The 18976-nt window shown below is 42.5% G+C and overlaps 3 protein-coding genes across 3 annotated transcripts; 1 reads left to right on the top strand and 2 right to left on the bottom strand.

The window, feature by feature from the left end:
• Positions 1 to 2831: 2831 nt before the first annotated feature.
• Positions 2832 to 4544, top strand: c1qtnf4 (C1q and TNF related 4). Its single transcript, XM_071537828.1, has 2 exons — positions 2832 to 3191; positions 3732 to 4544. The coding sequence occupies exons 1-2, from the start codon at positions 2832 to 2834 to the stop codon at positions 4542 to 4544; spliced, it is 1173 nt and encodes a 390-aa protein (XP_071393929.1).
• Positions 4545 to 8570: 4026 nt separating this feature from the next.
• Positions 8571 to 16408, bottom strand: ndufs3 (NADH:ubiquinone oxidoreductase core subunit S3). Its single transcript, XM_071537826.1, has 7 exons — positions 16330 to 16408; positions 15924 to 15986; positions 15542 to 15639; positions 14188 to 14337; positions 11110 to 11235; positions 9916 to 10035; positions 8571 to 8891 (listed from the first exon to the last, which is right to left on the bottom strand). The coding sequence occupies exons 1-7, from the start codon at positions 16382 to 16384 to the stop codon at positions 8721 to 8723; spliced, it is 783 nt and encodes a 260-aa protein (XP_071393927.1). The 5' UTR covers positions 16385 to 16408; the 3' UTR covers positions 8571 to 8720.
• Positions 16409 to 17200: 792 nt separating this feature from the next.
• ptpmt1 (protein tyrosine phosphatase mitochondrial 1) lies at positions 17201 to 18748 on the bottom strand (the record flags this gene model as incomplete). The annotated part of the gene is made up of 2 exons (XM_071537827.1): positions 17201 to 17920; positions 18557 to 18748. Coding segments are annotated over 2 exons (324 nt in total), but the record flags the coding sequence as incomplete, so codon positions are not given.
• Between the last annotated feature and the right edge of the window lie 228 nt (positions 18749 to 18976).

The raw sequence follows: 18976 nt of genomic DNA on the forward strand, positions 1-18976 counted from the left end.
GCTCCCATGGGTGCTCATTATGGAAGAGGATTGTTTTATCTATTCTTTCATTGCTGTTTGAACCTGCAGCACCAGACTCTCCAAGGATTACAGTCTATCAACATGACTGAGTCAAACTGCTGCCATTACACAGACAAACAACCACTATTTCTTAGCACAAGCTGCCATTACATGAACAAGCCTAACTGGTATATTGTCGATTTTGTGGCTTTTTTAATTTAAGGCTATACTAAAAAGACTGCACTGCTCCATAGAAAAATAATGATAGTATTTGCAGTTGGTACTGCACCATTTCTGCTTTTTTGGAAGAATGGATCTCTCTCTGCAGAGAAGGGACAAGTAAGCACAATCAGACCTCAATGATCGGTTGTGCCTCAGCACCTTAATTACAATTAACCACTGCTGTAATTAGCATCCACTGAAAGTGGTCGATGTAGCAACAGCCAAGTAGAACATTTAGATTCAACATTCAATACTTTAAAGCCACAGCAGTGACATATATTGCTATACGGGAATAGTCTTGATGCAGCTCACAATAAAGACAAATCCATCAAAAATAGACAATGCATTTCATATCAGCAGATCAGCTGAAATGTATTACCTATTTATCCATTCAACACATTACATCCATCAAGTACTTATTCAGTGGTGCAGAGACTCCCATTAGAATAGAGCTTGGTATGACAAGCAGCCATTCACACCCCTTACAATGAGTACATAATAACTATTCAGGCTAGCAAAGGTGAGGCTCATTATGTTACACATGCACGTTTTCCTTTGCCAAACCTTTGCTTAAGGGCTATTTAAGGAGACTAGGGGCTATACTGGGGTTTCGCAACAGATTTTCCTATGGCAGATGTATAAAGTTTTGATTTTTAATGGAATTAGCATACTGGACCATGAAACTTTTCAGGGGAATGTCCTGGTGGCCCAGATATCTGAGGCGCATGCCATGTGAGTGCGATGTCCTGGGTTCGACTCTTGCATATCATCCCTCCCTCTCTCTCGTCCCCCTTTCCTGTCTATCTCAACTGTACTGTCAGCAGAAAAGCAATAAAAAATTATCTATAAAACAGGGGAAGAGGAGGCAGGATGGAAGCGGGATCACATTTCCATATATCATATATTTCATATGGGACATATTTCCCTGATCTAAGCTGATAAACTGCAGAGAAAACATGGCCGGCATGCTGTAATGCTGTACTGAGTGCTGGGAAACATGGATGTTGCTCCTCTGGGTCTGGTAGCTCTATACATGATAAGCTGTATCCTTTTGTGTTGCGGCTGCAGTGAGAGCGGCGACAGCTCCACCTGCGTGTCTGCTTCATGTTGCTTCATTAGAGCAGGACAATGAGGACAATGAGAGAGCTTGTCTCTGCTAATAAAAGACACATTAATATCTCCTCTGCTGAGGGCAATCTGCTTGAATGACTTGAACAAAGCAGAACATAGAGGGTTTACGTGTTTGTGTGTGTGTGCTGTGTGTGTATTTATTGCACATTTGTTGAAGCAAATATGGTGTGTTTGTTGTGTGTATTGGTATGGTATACAAATGTATGCTTCCATTACATGTGATTATTGTCCATGCAACTGTGTGTGTGTGTGTGTGTGTGTGTGTATGCTTTTGTCGTCATTTGCTCAGACTGGATGCCTTTCTCACATTTAGAAACCGGTCTACTTGTGGTTTCATCACACGCACACACACAAATAAATCTTTCATTTGTGTGTGTGTGTGTGTGTGTGTGTGTGTGTGTGTGTGTGTGTGCGTGTGTGTGTGTGCGCTTTTGTCCTCATTTGATCAGACTGGATGCCTTTCTCACATTCAGAAACCGGTCTACTTGGTGGTTTCATCTTCAAACTCATGTGCATGAACTGGTTTAGAACCACATTCAAGATTTGAAGCCTTGTCTGAGACGTTCATGCCCACATTTCTCTCAGATGAGGCGTTCCTGTGGTTCTGAGATGAGATGTTTGGCTTGACGAAAACCAGTTAGGAAACCCACACTCAGCAAAAAGGATTGGAGAGAGTCTGTGGCGTAAAATGTGGCGCTGTTTGACTGCGGAAATGATGATCTGTTATGACTAGAGATGAGCTGTGAAGCATGAAATGATGTGAAGAAACAGTGATTCTATATCCTGGAGATGGGGGAAAAAGATTAGACTTATTATAGAAATAGTCATTGTTGTAATGCATGAGCAACAGAATTAATCATAACAGTCCTCGGGCAACTACAGGAGCTTGGTGTTTATATTATGTTTCATCAAGATGGTGAGACCAATGACAGAATGAGACAGTCAGGTGGCTTTATGCTCATGTTTTGGAGTCATTTAAATGTTTGTCACTGTATTGGCACATTAAAGGAAAAATCCAAGCGAAAATACTGTTAAAAAACAGCCGTTGGCAATGGACCTTGCATTTCTCGGCCCATTTTGTTGTTTGGTGTATTTTTCTTTCCCACTGATAACTGGCCAAATGTAGACGGCCAGACAAGATATTTCCAGCAGCTACAATGAAGTTCAATTGCAGAAAAATTTCAGCTTCACCTAAAACATCAATGGTAAACGTCAGGTTTTGGTGTCAGTCCCTCAGAAGGGCTCAGAAGGGGTGCAAGGGCTTCTTTCTAGAGCTGCCGTTTTGCACTGATGTTCAACAATCATACAGGGAGGAATCCATCGTAGAAGGGGAGAGAAACCAATTTCTCAACCGACAGCAGCCTCAATAGATCAGAATGCAATGCAGCAAATGAAAATTATGACAAGTGTGTGAGTTCCAAACCAACTTTACAGATGCGTAAATAACGATGTTTCCCATTTTCTGTCCCTCTACAGATATGATGCTGTTCCCAGTGAGTCTGCTGGTCGGCCTGCTGTGCCTGAGCCATGCCGGAGGTGTGTGGGGTTTTGCCCGTCTGCTGGAAGACGTGGAGCTCCGCTCGGCTTTCTCGGTTGCACGCACCAACAGCATGGAGGGTGGGCCCAAGATGACGGTGACCTTTGACACGGTTTACGTCAACATCGGCAGTGATTTTGACCCCAAGACTGGCTTGTTCCGCTGTCGTATCCCCGGGGCCTACTACTTCTCCTTCACGGTGGGAAAGTTCCCGCACAAGGACCTGTCTGTCATGCTGATGAAGAACAGAAATGAGGTGCAGGCCATCGTGTACGAGGAAAACTCCGGAGAGGAGAGGAAGGTAGGTGGGGGGAAGAGAAAAGGATCTGTGGAAGAAAGGTTGCTGTTCAAATCCTGAAAATCGAGCCTGAAACAGATCTTGGACAGTTCAGTTTAAATAGTGAACACGTCTCTCCCCAATTTAACAATAAGAGTACCAAGACTTCTTGTGTCAAAGAGAAACATTCTGGATCTTCACTGACAATGAACCAGAGACTGATTTGATTGAGGGATCTGTCTAAAATCATAGAAGTAATGTGTGAATTCTGTTTCAGGGTGGATTCTTCCTCTAAGGAAATTTTACAAAGGTCTTCTATTGCGTTATTTAGCAAAGCACTCCAATTATCTTACACTGCAATATGGCTCTCGTCACTGAGGGTGTGTATGTGTTTGGGGTGGGGAATGAAAGCAGAACAGAGGGGATTACATATTCCCACAATGCCTGAATAAAGAGCTGCGTGAGGTAGATGATCGGATTATGCATTGGTGCCAGTGCTTGGATGAAAAACAGTCCTAGATATTACTCCGTAACCAGGGTAATAAAGTCAGTGTTAATCCTCAGGTGCAGAGCCAGAGTGCCATGCTGCAGCTGGAGTTCGGTGACACCGTCTGGCTTCGTCTCCATGGTGACCCTCGCTACGCGCTCTACAGCAACACGGGACACTACACCACCTTCAACGGTTACCTGGTCTACCCCGACACCTACGACTACCAGACGCACCACCACCAACACCCGGCCTACAACTCCCAGCAGCCCCAGCAGGAAAACCTCTCACCCTTTAATAGTAACCAGGCTATAGATCACACCCTGCCAGAGCAGACTGGAGCCAGGGACACGATAGAGGAGAAGAAGCTGGAGCAGAGGGAGGAGAACGAGGAGGAGGAGGAGGACGAAGAGGACGAAGAGGACGACCAGCGCTCCGCCTTCTCGGTGGGCCGCACCCAGAGCATCGTGGGCGTGGACCAGGGTGGCATGCCCCAGCACCAGCCGGTCAGCTTCGACACGGCGTTCGTCAACATCGGAGAGGACTTCAACGTGACGGAGGGCGTGTTCACCTGCCGCGTTCCCGGGGCCTACTACTTCTCCTTCAACGTGGGCAAGCTGCCCCACAAGACGCTGTCGGTCAAACTGATGAAGAACCGGCTGGAAGTGCAGGCCATGATCTACGACGACAGCCAGGGGGAGAAGGCGCTGCAGAGTCAGAGCTTGATGCTTTCCCTGAAACCCGGAGACACCGTCTGGCTCTACTCCCACCAGAGAGATGGTTTCGGAGCCTACAGCAACCACGCCAAGTACATCACCTTCACTGGCTTCCTGGTTTACCCCGACCTCCCCGCCACCACCAGCCAATCACAGGCAGACAAGAAACCCTAGCTGCTGCGAGCGGGGTGGGGATCGAACATTACGGGAGAGGAGGTTAAAGCCAGGAACTCATACAAGACGGAATAGTCTGTGAATCCACAAGCTGGGTGGAGTTGGGGAGTTGTGAGCTGAACTGGTTTGATTTATATGAGTAGGTCCCAGTGTGGCAGCAGGTTTGGAAATGTATTTTGCTTTGTGGTTGACTTTGACGTTTCCTCTTTGTATGAATTCCTTGGCGAGGTCACAGGGACTTTGGACTGGGTGCAGGGCTTTGGACCGCATGAATGAATGAACGAACGTCTCCTCAACAGCCAGCTGAAGGCTACCCAGGATTTGACTTCATCACACTCAAATGTAGAACCTTGAATGACAGTAATGTGAATATTAATTGAATAGTACACCAGAAAATGAAAATTCAGTCTACTCATATCTACTCACCCACTATCAGTCCAAACTCCACTGAAGTTTGCATCATCACCAAACCCACAGCCAGTTAGTTGCTGTAGTTCCATCTCAGCCTTCTCCCAGACTATTGAAGTTAACGGGGCCATCTTTTAAAAGCTCCAAAAAATGCATGAAAAGGCAATAATATTTCTCCAATCAGCTTGTGCAGCTTAATCCAAATGTGTTGTAGTTAAACAATTGCAGTGTGTGTCCAAAAGTTCAATATTTACCTCATTATCTCCTATAATTTCCTCACTGACAATGCTCTGGTGGCATGTGCGCACGTCACAGCATTGGATTGGATTCTGCTGCAAGAGCTGTTTGCAGAAATTTGATGGACATTTTAATCGTTTTTTGGAGCTGTAAAAAGATGGCCCCATTAGCTTCAATAGTTTAGGAGAACGCTGAAATGGAACTACAGGAGCCAACTCGCTGTGTGTCTGGTGCTCCTACAAACTTCAATGGGGTTTCGGCTGACAGGGGGGCGAGTAGATCATGACGGAAATTTCCTTTTGAGGTGAACTATTCCTTTAAGTGCATTTCTCATCCTTTTCAACAGTGCGGCGTTTCTGTGTGTACTTAGAAATTACCTTTCTTTATGTCTTTAAAGGCATGTGAAAGTGATATGGACGGTTTGTTTTGTGTCAAAATGAGTCTTTCTTTTCTTCATCATTGTGGAGTCTCTCGCCCCAGTACTTGGCCTCAGCAGGAGCGGACAACAGGACGAAACTGACTCTGAGTTTTGGGAAACTGCAGACTCCATATCATCCTGCACCCACTGTTGACCACATGCCACCTCCAGGCCTGGGGGGATATGGACCATAATTTGATTTCTAATTCTAGCAGCGTTTAATTCATTTCTTCAGATGGCGACCACTGTGGAGAAAATTGAATTGCTTCTCCCAGGCCACTATAATAAGCAGGTCTGTTTAATTTCACACTGCCGGGAGACAGATGACGCTGTTCAAATTGTAATGAACCTTGACTCTATGAAATGACCTTCTCTGTTTGAGAGACATCATTTGAAGTGATACTTCACTTTGATAGAACATTTGAATTTTTTTATTACACATAACTTGATATGGATTTGAGAAGTCAAGCTCTGACATGCACATGATGTCTAAAGCCATCAGTGTTGCAAGCAGGGAAACTCAACACCGAATAAACACACACACAAAAAGATCTCAGTTGGATCATTGTATTTAGTTCATGAATTCATAGTTTATTTATTCAATTCAAATGGAGTTAAGTGAGGGTCATCATTAACCTCTACGCACACAGTATTGGTGATGAGCTAGTTCATGAAACCCATGTGGGGACATGCAGGCTAAAAAGTTCAAATGTTCCATTAACATGAAATATCACTATAAGCTAGTGTCAAATGATATTGTAGCCTTGTCAATACATGATTCCATGCAAGCACTGCAGACTCAGACTCATTCACTATGCACTACTATGGCAATGCACAAAATTAAAATTAGGTTTCTCTTGGTATATTTAATCCTCCCTAAAATTACAGTGAAATATCAAAAGCCACACGAAGGTCAAAAGTCACATCAAATTAAACCAGAAACACAGTACAGCTGCAACGAGAAAAGGTGAATTTTTCCATGTCAGAGGCGTCTCCCACCTGACAGTGATCCCATTGGCACTGGGGAAATGCCCCGGCACCTTCTCCGAAAACTAATAAGAGGGAGCGAGTGTCTGGCATCACACGCTTGCCACGTCTCCCGTCCGCCGCAGTGTTACTAATGGACAATTTCCTGTCCTTTACGGCTGGAATGACTTCTAAGAAAGAGACAAAACTTTTGACAATGAAATGCAATTTTTTCACTTTATGAAAATATACTGTGAGTCTGCCACAGTTCATCTGCTAATATACTGTCTGTCACAGTATAATCCCCTGTGGTTTTTCCATTTCAGCCTCAGCAGCTGAATTGTGTGTAGTGGTGGACTTGGCACATGGCCATAAAGTGGACCCAGTGGATCTGTGATTGCTTTAGTTCTGCTGTAAGGTGGAACCGAACTGACCCAATTCAGTAAATAGTGGTCAGTCGGTAGAGCTGATCAGTATTTAAAAAATGGAAAACCTGGACAGAGGAACTCATGATGTGTGGAGTGATTTGAGCGTAATTCATCTGACACTCACAAGCACTTGTGTCATGCATGCATATCATCGAGAAAACAACAAAATAAAAAAGAACAGTTACTTTCTCACATGATCGTTGAACAGCTTTACAGGCCCAGTCAATGCCTGTTGCTATTGTATTTCGATTGATAAGTGAATATCTGTACAGTAATTGATAATATGTTGGATGTTTCTGATCTGTGCTTCTTTCTCTCTGATAATTCTGATGAAAGGATGATCATCGTATATTAGATACCACTTTGTCAGACAGACGTGGGTCAAAATGTGCCGTAAAGTTTCAGCTCCTTCCCTGTAATCGACTGTATTGGCTTTGGCACAACAGAGTGTCAGATTGTATATTGTGTGAAACCAGGGATGATCTGTCCCAAAAGCACAAACCCAACTCAGATACATCCTGGATAATAAAAAGAATATCAAAAAACAATTTGACCCAGGTCTGTTTTTAGTAGTCTGGTTCATGTTGACTCTTTGAAATGTTTTGAGTATTTCTTACATGTAAAATGAATGCTTCAATGAAATGTTTGGCAAAATAAAAACAAAGAAATGCATGTGAATGTGTATTTTATTGCTATGAATAGCACATCCATATCAGGTTATGTCTATATAGAGGTACTCTTTGTCAGAACTGATGAACAAAGAGATGAAAGCAACAACTCTCATGCAGCAATTTCCAGCAACATGTTTTCAATTTGGATTTCGTTCTTTGCTGCTAGCCATAGACACAGCACCACCTTCTGGACAAGTCTGGTATGGCAGATTTATATGGCCAGCCACACAGACAGCTGAGAAGGGGATACAGCACCAGCATGTAAACATTTTTGGATTACTACTTAAAGTCACAATGAAACAGCATTTCGACAGCATAATTTGACGCATTTCCTCCTGAGACAGGCTGTTGGTTCGGGACATTATGCAGGAAGGGATCTTTTAATAGTGTAAACCAATGGGACGTCCTTTAGGGAGAGAAAGGCAGTTTTATATGAGGGGAAAAGTGGAGGGGTGGGATTGTTCAAAACCATGTGAATTTTTGCCTACTGGTAGATGATGAGGTAATCACTAAAGATATAGAGTTTCTCAGGAAGTAGAAGTAATGGGATTTGGACTATAAAAACAAAATAATTGTACACTTTTTAGCATTTATTGTTAATTAAGTGTATATTATGATACAAAATTAGCTACCATGGTGAATAAGTCATTTTTAATTTCATTGTCACTTTAAATCATTCATTGTGGGTTCTTCATACAACCTGCTAAAAAAATAGCAAACATAAGAATCTCTATATTCTGATTTACTGTAATGGTTCTGCGTAATGGTTCTAGTAAAAACTGCTGAAACGGATACTACATAAATATAAGCATAGATATTTAAACAAGTTGATAAATTCTGCGGTCCTGCTTCATGAACATGCCCCCATATTCGCCGACAAGAACCACAACACCACAGCCATCAGTTAAAGACCGTTTTATTAGTATTTTTATATTTACATAAATATTTCAGATGGGTTTGAAGAAGGGCTAGGAGTCCCTGAATGCTACAGACAGACAGAGGACGGTGATGGGGTGTGTGTGTGTGTGTGTGTGTGTGTATCTGCAGGTCATTTGTTCTCGGGGGCCTTGTCGCCGGCCTCCAGTTTGGGCGCGGCCTCCTTGGGCTCTCGGTAGGCGGGGAAAACCTCCCAGGGGGTGCTGAGGTCGAACTTCCTGAACTCCTGCGTCAGCTCCACCGGCTCCGCCACCACGCGCTTCACCTCGTCGTCGTAACGCACCTGCCGAGGGAAAACACGCTTCGCTCAGCCGTGTGCCGGTTGTTGGGGATTCACACGCCACGTCATGTCGAACTTCGGGTTAACCGGGCTCCTACACTCAGCTGCACATCTAATTCAAACACTTTAATGATGTTTAAGGTAGGGCTGGGCGATATGGTTGAAATCAATAACTTTTTTTCGATATCGATATATATGACGATATGGCTCACATAAGCGAAATCACGTTAAATAATCAAATTAATGTTCATCATATTGAATAGAATGGTAATGTTTGGTGTGATGTCAAAATAAACTGAAATTTTCACGTAATATTCCTACCATACTTCATTTTGTCAGAGTTTCTAAATAAAATTTGCTTGTTCTCATCAGTTTAGACAGCAGAATTCTGCGTCTCGATATCCCAAAATCACCATATCATCACAATATAATCCCACTGAAAGACGATAAACGATAATATTGAATTATCGTCCAGCCCTAGTTTAAGGTCTTGGTTGGTGGAATTCAATGACTCCAAATTGTAATGTGTTGGGGTAAGACGTGGCATTGGTCGGAAGGAGTCCTGGTGAAATCCTTCATTTTCAAACTGTTATTACATCAACGTAAATCTCTATCACTGGGTTTTCCTTAGGATGTGAAGTGATGCTAGAATGGAGAGAGCTGTGGCATATTAATGAATTTCGGTGCTATATTTTAATTTTAAAAAATCAAGTACTTTCAAGGCCTTTCATCCATTCATTTTCCAAAACTTTTAAAAGGCCTTCTCTTATTTTTCTCAAACCCACAAACTTTCATGGATTTCCAAGGGCCGTGGAAAAGATGGATTGAGTATAATCAGCTAAGAGAAAAACAAATAATGAACCACGGGATTCAGCAGAGTCCCAGATCTGAAGCATCTGGGCACAGCTCCCATCCTGTCTGTCTTGTTGACATACTGCCAATACTATTACACTTAGCAAAAAAAAAAAATGAGTCAGCAGCCGTGGAGATTCCCTCATTGAAAGCACGTGGCGCTGGCAGGACTCACCTCCACGTATCCTGAGAGAGGGAAGTCCTTCCTGAAGGGGTGGCCCTCAAAGCCGTAGTCAGTCAGAATGCGCCTCAGGTCTGGGTGGTTGGCAAAGAACACACCGAACATGTCCCACACCTGTATGAAAACAAAAACGCTGTGTCATTGCGTAAATGCAAACACTGGAACACTTTGAATGACAGACAAAACAGGAAGTAATTTGTCATCTGGGTGACTGAGCATTTTGAATGCGGCAACGTGCCACCACTCCACCCAACCTCGACTTTCCTCCTACTTGGCTCCTGATCGCAGAGAAAACTTTCAAAGGAAAAAAAACCCTTTAAAAAACAGCTATCTCTATACAGCTATGCATTTCAGGGTGCATTTTGTTTGGCAGTAGATTCTTCTTCTTCCCTTGGATAACTGGCCAATCGTAGACGACATGACGTCATATTGATGTATTTCCAGCAGCTACAATGGAGTTTGATATCAGAAAATGTTTCAGGATATAAAACATCAGCGGTAAATGTCAGGTTTTGGTGTCAGTCCCTCAGAATCAAAGAGCGAGGGCTTCTTTCTAGAGCCGCCATTTTGCACCGAGAGACGTTTAACAATCATACAGGGAGAAATCCATCGTAGAAGAGGAGAGAGACCAATTTCTCCTCCCACAGGAGCAGGAGAGAGACGAGGCAGGTTGAGGGAAAGTGGGTTCACCGAAAAAGTAATTGCAGCTTGTAGTAGCTTGTTATAGTAATCACAAAACTTCATCACATAATAACTCCTGGAACACACTGAACATCACAGATTAATGATATTAGTATTGCAGGGTGGATTTTTCCTTTAATCCTGCAGTAAGGCGGTAGCCGCTCTGCATGTCTCCGCCTCCTCTACTTGCAGCTCATCTTGCTCTTGACAGGTTTAGAAAAAAATGTCTGGCTCATTTCTTTACCTCGCATCTTTCCGTTATAAATAAACATTCCAGACACACAGGAATACTTGTCACATCTATTGTTTAGGCACTGTGTGCTTTGACCAAAGCTCTCCTTTCTCTTGATTGCTTATAATGTCTGCAATTGAGGAATTTAAGCTATTCTGCTGTTGCCTTTATTGCAAATTGCTCTGGAACAAAGTGTCAGGGAAAATGGCTAAAATGCAGCTCTTGGGGTAGGTCTGTTTTGTGTGTTTGTATTGAGTGTGCAGGCTGTGACTCACCTCCCTCTCGTACCAGTTGGCGGCCTTGTGGACGCTAACCGCAGAGTCCACTGGCGTTAGCTCATCTGTGTACGTCTTGACGCGGATACGAGAGTTATAGCGCAGGGACAGCAGGCTGTACACGATCTGGAAACCATGACACAAACAGTGGAAACATATTATACCTGAAAATAATCACATGACACTCCAGGATGTTTTTTTGGAGTACCACACTAACTGTATAAGTGTAAGCGTAAAGACACCAACTACACATTTTAATTCTAACCATAAAACATTTGGTTTTAGAGGAGAGGGTGTGACGCCTGTTCATCTACATGGACTTGGTCGGAGTGTGACGATTATTGACCAATGTCTATCATGTGCAGAAATGCCTATTGCTCTTGCGGCCAGGATAGACAGTCAGTGAAGGTAGGGCTGGGCAATATGGTTGAAATCAATATCACGATAATCATAAGGATTTTTCTCGATATCAATATATATCACGATATGGTTCATGAATGCAAAATCATGTTAAATAATCAAATTAATGTTCATCTCATTGAACCGAATGGTGATGTTAGGTGTGGTGTCAAACAAAACTGAAATTTTCAAATAATATTCCTACCATACCTCATTTTATGAGAGTTTTTAAGTAAAATTTGCTTGTCATCATCAGTTTAGACAGCAGAAATGTGTGTCACGATATTAAAATATCTTCATATCATCACGATATGATTCCACTGAAAGACTTTTGATATTGAATTATAGCCCAGCCCTAAGTGAAGGTAGGAGTTGATGTGATTGACAATGCATAAAGACATGTTAACATGTTGAATGTTTTCTCAGTGTAATCTAGATTGACTGTATTGAGGGGAAACGTGAATCAAGTACAAAATAATTTCATGGAAATATGACAAAATGCTTAGGCTTAGTCTGTAACATTACTGCTCTGTTTGTCATATGCCCTCCTTGTTAAGTTTTTCTGTAAGCCAACACAGGTTGTTGGCTTGCAATGACCGCTTGGCACCACAGATGTTGGCAAAATAAAACCATAAATCTCACAGATTATCACTTTATTATTGATCAGGCTAAATTCTTGTCGATAATGATTTATGAGGAGACATAACTAATACATCAGATACCATTATGAAGAAACAGGCTGTTTCCTCATACATCCCTGTCCCAAGATTTAACGTAATTTGTCACATAAACAGCGTCAACCGTTGTCACCTGTATTCAGATTACCTGTGTGTATTGTGTAGCGGTTTGACAAAGTGTAACTGGGGTGCCAGCCAGAACAGAGTCTGACAAAAGCTTGACTGTTTAGTGCATGTCAACAATCACCTTTTCTTGTCACTTGTTCCATCCACACAACTGAAATGTCATGTTTTTAACTCTGCCAATTCTTTAGCTAATGTTAGGAGTGGGCTGAAGAAGCACAACAACACATTTTTTTTTGGCAAAGTCCTTAACTTCAGTCAGCCAATGTTTGCCATCTGCACTGAGCAAAGCTGGTGCAAGCTACTGCTTTCAAAACAAAGCAAATGGTGATATGTAATTAATGAAGTGCTTTATTTCACATGTAAATATGTGCAGTGAGGAGGAACAAGGAGAAGTGGCAAGGGTAGAAGGAGGGGCCAGGCCTCATCTGCTCTGGTTAGTGACAGGAAATTGTCAATCATCCTCACTTTGCAGGTTGAGAGGGGATACAAGACCAGACCATTCAAATCTTTTTGCAAAAAAGGTGCTCAGTGGAGTCAATGGTGAAGCAATACTTGAATAAAGAAAGCCAAGGCACTCTTCTTTATATGGGCAGCCATAGAAAGAAAAAAATATTTTTAACTTGTGCACAAAAAAGTAGAGTGCTTGGCTTCCTTTATTCAAGCATCCCTGCTTTGTACCTGGACCCACATACACACCCACACAGGCCCAGGACTGAATCCTGCCAGAGCTTCTTCTCCTTTGTCTTCTCTACTCTGCTTCCCTCTCCACTTTCCTTTTGTCTAATTAAAGAAAGAAAATGTGAAATGTGTTCACTCAAACCCTGAATGTGCATTTTGTATAACAATGCACACTGGCGTACGCTGAACTCAAAATGCGTACATGTTGGCAAGTAAGATAAAACAAACTCCTCATGACAAATTGCCTCCATATTGTTCTGCTCCATTCTGTGGCGAGTGTGGCTGAGATAAGAGTTTGTGGATTAGTGGTCTCACTTTAAAGCCCCTCTGACGTGGTTGTGTATGTATGAGAGTTATGTATGAGAGTGTGTATTATTTTGAAAGAGACGGCGGTAAGTGTTGTGAGACATTCTCAAATTTTCTATCCAGTCTGTTTCCTCAACATTGCGGTTGTTCCTACCTGTTCTGCTGTCTTGGCCCGGCCCCAGACATATGCAAATGCACTCTCATTCATAAATTCGGTTGTCACTACCAAATTCTGACAGTGTGAATTCTAGACTAAATTTCAATAAGTTTTAAATTTACACACTGCAGCATGGAGTATTAGGCTACCTTAATTCCACGAGTCTTTGAAAAATTCCCTGGCCTCCTGAATCTTTTTTTTTTTTTTTTTTTTTTGGGTTGCGGATCGGTTTCAGGTCGTTGTTTTATGTGTATGAAAATGGGTCAGGTGGGATCGGATATGTGTATGTGTCGGATCGGGCGGTCATGGGTTGAAAAAAACCTGACCTGACAACTGGTGTGTATGCTTAAGCTTGGTTCACACTCTGTTCTGAGAGGGCTTCAGAAGTATTCTGAAGGTGGGACGGGGCCTGTGTTTTGGGGGAGGGGGATGCTGCAGTGCGGGGCTGGGAGTTGGTACCTTCTCCTCAGAACAACTTCCCGTAGTTTTATATATGTATTTATATATGTTAGTTCCTGTTTACTACCCCGCCTCCTAGTTTAGTGGACCGCCTGCAGCATCTCCTACACATCGTAATGTTCTGAAAAACCATGAAGGTTCAGGGCTTTCAGAAGTTTGTCTCAGACGGTTCTGTGAAGCTGTTCTGATGAAGCACATCCAAGCCTGTACTGTATGGCTCTGTTTTATGTGTGTCTGTGTGTGTGTGTGTGTGTGTGTGTGTGGCCCCGCCCCTACCTCAAAGCGGTTCTGCCGTGTGGGGATGTCGACAGCAGTGAGGTCAATCATGTTCCTGAACTGGGCGTTGGTGTGGTCCCTCAGGAAGGTCAGCACAGGGATCACACCGTCAGGATGGATCATCACCTCCAGCTCATTATAACAGGTCACCTAAACACACACACACACACACCAGGTTTTCCAAGGTATAATTTAAAAATCTAAATACAGAAACAAAGCTGGCAAAACTATCCTATTTCTGGTTGAACATAACCAGTGCAAGTTGTGAAACTGTAAAATGGGCAAAATAGGAAAATGGACACCAGGAAATTAGCTGATTAAGTCTAGTTGTGTTTAGTAAAGCAGACAGGATGCATATTGTACTACTAACCCTGTTATGGATATGGTAATCTAAGAGTGGGCATGCAGCATTAAGACACCTGTCATTAATTTTTCACCATATCATAGCATGGTGAAAAATTAAGACCTCTAATAACTGGTTCAAAGACATTTTAATACTTTTTAGAGACCTGAAATGTAATAGCCACACTATGGCCCTATGTATCCCGTTTTGCAGAAACTGTGGAAAGAATCACAAAATCTGGGTTCGGAAATGTTATTCTGACATGAGCGTGGAATATAACAAAACTGGGAGACTTGGAGGAAATTGTGATGACTTTCATGACAAGAAACAACAGAGAAAGGTGTGTGTCTTGGCACCGTGTCTGGAGAAAAAAATGTGTTTGCCGGATGCCTGTACATGGCAGAAAATCCACATCATCAATGGAACAGGCCTACAAGTCAACATCCAAGGGATTAAAAATCTAAATTATCAGTTATATTCACACTACTGCAATCGACCATACTAACGGAAAAACGAGAAATATCTACTGCAGTTTGTTTATGGTTGATTTTAAATTCAGAAATACAAATGATTTTGGATATGGGCGTTAATACATAGTAAAACACATACAGAAGGCTTTCAAGCTAAAGCAACTAAATCCTGATATGACCTGAATGTAGCAGAAAACCAGCAGCCAGCAAAGTAAACAAGGAACACAAAAAAATATAATTGCTGCGTGTGTGTATTGAACAGCAGCATCCCTGGTGATCTGGAGGCATTAAAGCTCTACAGTGAAGTAAGTGACGACATTTTAAACACAATTTTCATGATGGCAAAAACCAGGCAAATAAGGCCCAGGTTGAAAATAACTGGAATTATCCTTTAACCAGGTTTGTCAAGTGAGTTTCTCAATAATCAAGAGAGTATGAGCTTACCCAGATTACTCTAACCCCGGTACTATTATGTTGTTTACGTGAGTCGATCCCAACACCAGTTCAGTGCCCTTCATTCCAGTACTGAATATGAACTGACCTGGACCTGCTGGATATATTTGGGCATCATCTCAGCCACATACTCCCCAAACGCTGACAGCTGGTTGTGAGTAACGGCATCCTTGGGCCGGACTGTAGCTGCAGGGAGGAGCAGAGAAACACCAAATCTGTTATCATAGCCGCAATGTTTCCTGTCATCGCATCTGCAGTAGGGTCTTGGACATCTTGATCCCATGCCAAACCATTGAGCCTCTAAATGCAGTTCACTCAGTTGTGTAGTAAAAGCGCTTAGTATATATTCTGTTACTACTCACTCAGACAGGACTGAAGGGTAGTCCAGCAATCCTGTATTACTGCTAGTTAGCTATCAGCTGAAGGTGAAAACACCCATCCTTTATCCACAAGCATCTCTCTCTACTCACGTTTGGTTTCAGTGCTTTCCAGCCTCGCCTGCTGCTGGAGAAGACATGAACTCCGATTTGCAACTGGAAAACAAGAGGAGGGATTGACAGCATGTTACCTAATGAGAATCAACAGCAATGCACATTATCTAGCAGAACAACATCCTCTCCGTACACTTTCAAATGTCTGTTTATGTTGGCTAACTTCATACACCTGTCACAATTTGGCAAAACAGCCACCAATGACAATCCTCAACTCCGTGCAAGCTAACGTTAGCATTAGCTAGCTCGAAGGTCAACTGTGAGACATTTGACCGTTGTAAATGGCACCGTAGGTTCTTCAATAATACACATATGCATGCCATCCTTCTTGAGTCACTACAGCAAACACTACTTTAATCCACAGATACATTTCAAGTCAGCTTACGGTTCAAACTCCTTCCAAGACCTCCGCGGACAAACCGCATCAACGACGCCGCCATGTTTGCTCTGTAATCGTTCTTTTTCGCGTCTTCCAACAAAGGTGACAAAACAAGCATTAGCGCTCTTTCGCCACCTACTGTGTTGGAGGAGAAATCCATGCACTTTTACACATCACAAACGCTTGTCTGATTTGATAAAATAGAATATAATTTCCCGTTGAATGCCTGGGAACCTCAAGTTAGGTGGATCCAGAAGGATAAAGCAAGCTACATGTTTATTTTTGTTTGTTTACTTATTTGTTGTTAGTCATAGGGTTAAAACTCCAACTGATCTAATTATGATCACAATCAGAATCACTCCAGAGTTTCACTGTCCATTCATGACCCTTTTCAACAAAACTATGAATTTCCCTTTTGAGGCTGTTTTACTTGATTCATTATGCAGAGGCTGACAACTATTCAGTATTTCAGCAGGGGAAAAAAAGCAAAAAATTGTCAAAAATCAGAAAAAACAGACATGATAATACATTTTTTTATAGTAGAAATATGCTTTTTCTTATCCCATAAATCATCTCACAACCCTCCAGGTTGAGAACCGCTGCAGTGGAAGACAGAGAGCTTTTATGTATGTTAACAATGATTGTCTATTTTTCTTTTTTAGAGCATCTATGTATGGTTCAGTAACCAAATGCATGTCTTTCCTTCTACTGCAGGACTGCACTTTGTCACTATGTAACTTATGTTTTCCTGCCTTAACATCATATTACCAAGACAAAATCCTCGTACATGACAGTGAGATTCTGATTCTGAATACAGAGCACAATCAAACACTATCATACAGTATTTATTTTTCACAAGATTTTTATTAAACATGGATTGTCAGTACTTGACGTTATAACGAGGCATCATATGAAAGATGTAACATGTAAATAAAGTGTAAACTGTAAAGGCTGCACTGATAAAATATGCACTAACATGTGCTCTTCTTGTGCCGCTGCAATCCAAAGGCAATGAGATCAGGGGCAACAACCCTGTCAAGTGGAGTGTGTTTATTATTAAAGTCACAGGAAAATGGTACTCTGATGGGGTCTTGCTTCTATTTGTTAAAAAAACATCTTTGATGCCATTATTGGTTTGAATTTTTATGCTTGCCTACTGGTACACCATGAAGTAACCACTAAAAATACACTGTTTTCCAGAAAGTAAAACTAATGGGATTTTGATATAAAATTCTGAGAAAAACAATGCAAATTTTTGGGGCTTTATTCTTAAATATGTGGATGTTATGATATTAAGATTTAGCTGACGAGGTGAAGAAGTCATTTTTCCATTTCATTGTGACTTTAACAAGCTCTTAGGCCAGTCTTCACAGCTCCTGTAGGAATATTCCAAGCTCCAGTCCTTCCCTCTGGACCCTCAGCTGGACCCTCAGCTGGACCCTCAGCTGGACCCTCAGCTGGACCCTCAGCTGGACTCCCCTCCACAGACTTGCTGGTGGTATGTCCTCAGCATCTCCAGCTGAGCGGAGCGTACCAATATGTGCGGTCGAACGGACGCCAGCATCTGACAGGCTTCTTCTGGAGTCCAGCAGTGGAGCTGTCAATGGAAAAGCACAATGTCAAAATCACACGCCAACTACTGACTGACTGACTGACTTTTGCCTGCTGATAAAGAGAGATGACACATACTACAACAGTCTATAAAGGTAACGTTATCTCTCTGGCCAGGTAATCAGGAACAACTTTTTCTCTTGAAGATGAAGGATTTTTGGATAGTTTCACCCATCCTGAAGTGAAACACTGAAATGCATCAGTACTTTTGTACGCCTTAAAGTAGGAACCCACAACTTTTTCATATAAAGAAATGTCAGTTTTGTTACTCTCTATCACTGATCGATACCATACAAAACAGCTATGGGGGGGTTCCTATTTCCTGGGACCAGTCCTCTGCTGCACAGGAAGGAAAACAGCGGTCTGTTTGGAATAAACAGGGTTGTGGTTGTATAGATCTCATGAAACAACAGATCAGGGAGTTTATCTGCAGATTGAAATGATGTCGGCCATGTTGGAGGCAGAGAGGACTTCAAAGACTTCAATCTGTTCTAAAAAGTTTTCATTTTCTTCTGAAGTCAGGTGAGATGCTTGCTGTATGGTGTGTGGTTCTAACTGAAAGCTGTTTGGGAGTCAATATGGCGGCGTCAACACAGTGGATGGATGGATGGTGTGGACTGACCCGTATGAGGTACGCAGCAGCCAGCGTGGCGCTGCGGGAGCGCCCGGCCTTACAGTGCACGTACACACTGGACCCCTCCTCTCTGAGCCGCAGGGCGAACTCCACCCCTCTGTGGAGGTTCTCCAGGCTGGGAACCCCGGTCAGGTCCACCGTGCTCAGCCTCAGCTGCTCCACCCCTGCAGCCTGCCACTCCTGCGGCACAGCACGGCACATCGAATCAAACACACCTAAAATCACTCCGTCATGTACAATGTAATATTTAAAGGAAAAATCTACTCTCTAGCAGCTGGAAATATCTGGATATGATCATTTAGCAGTGGTGCTCCACAGCAAGGAAGTTACCACCAACACTAGAGAAAATGTTAAATTAAAAATTGCCAGTTGTAATTTAGTCTTACTGTCATTTAAAACTAAGATAAG

The sequence above is a fragment of the Centroberyx affinis genome, unplaced genomic scaffold (genome assembly GCF_046629955.1).
Source record: "Centroberyx affinis isolate AG114_WGS23_722 - 3 ecotype Tasmania unplaced genomic scaffold, CSIRO-AGI_Caff_v1 ptg003130l_1, whole genome shotgun sequence".
Classification (NCBI taxonomy): Eukaryota; Metazoa; Chordata; class Actinopteri; order Beryciformes; family Berycidae; genus Centroberyx; species Centroberyx affinis.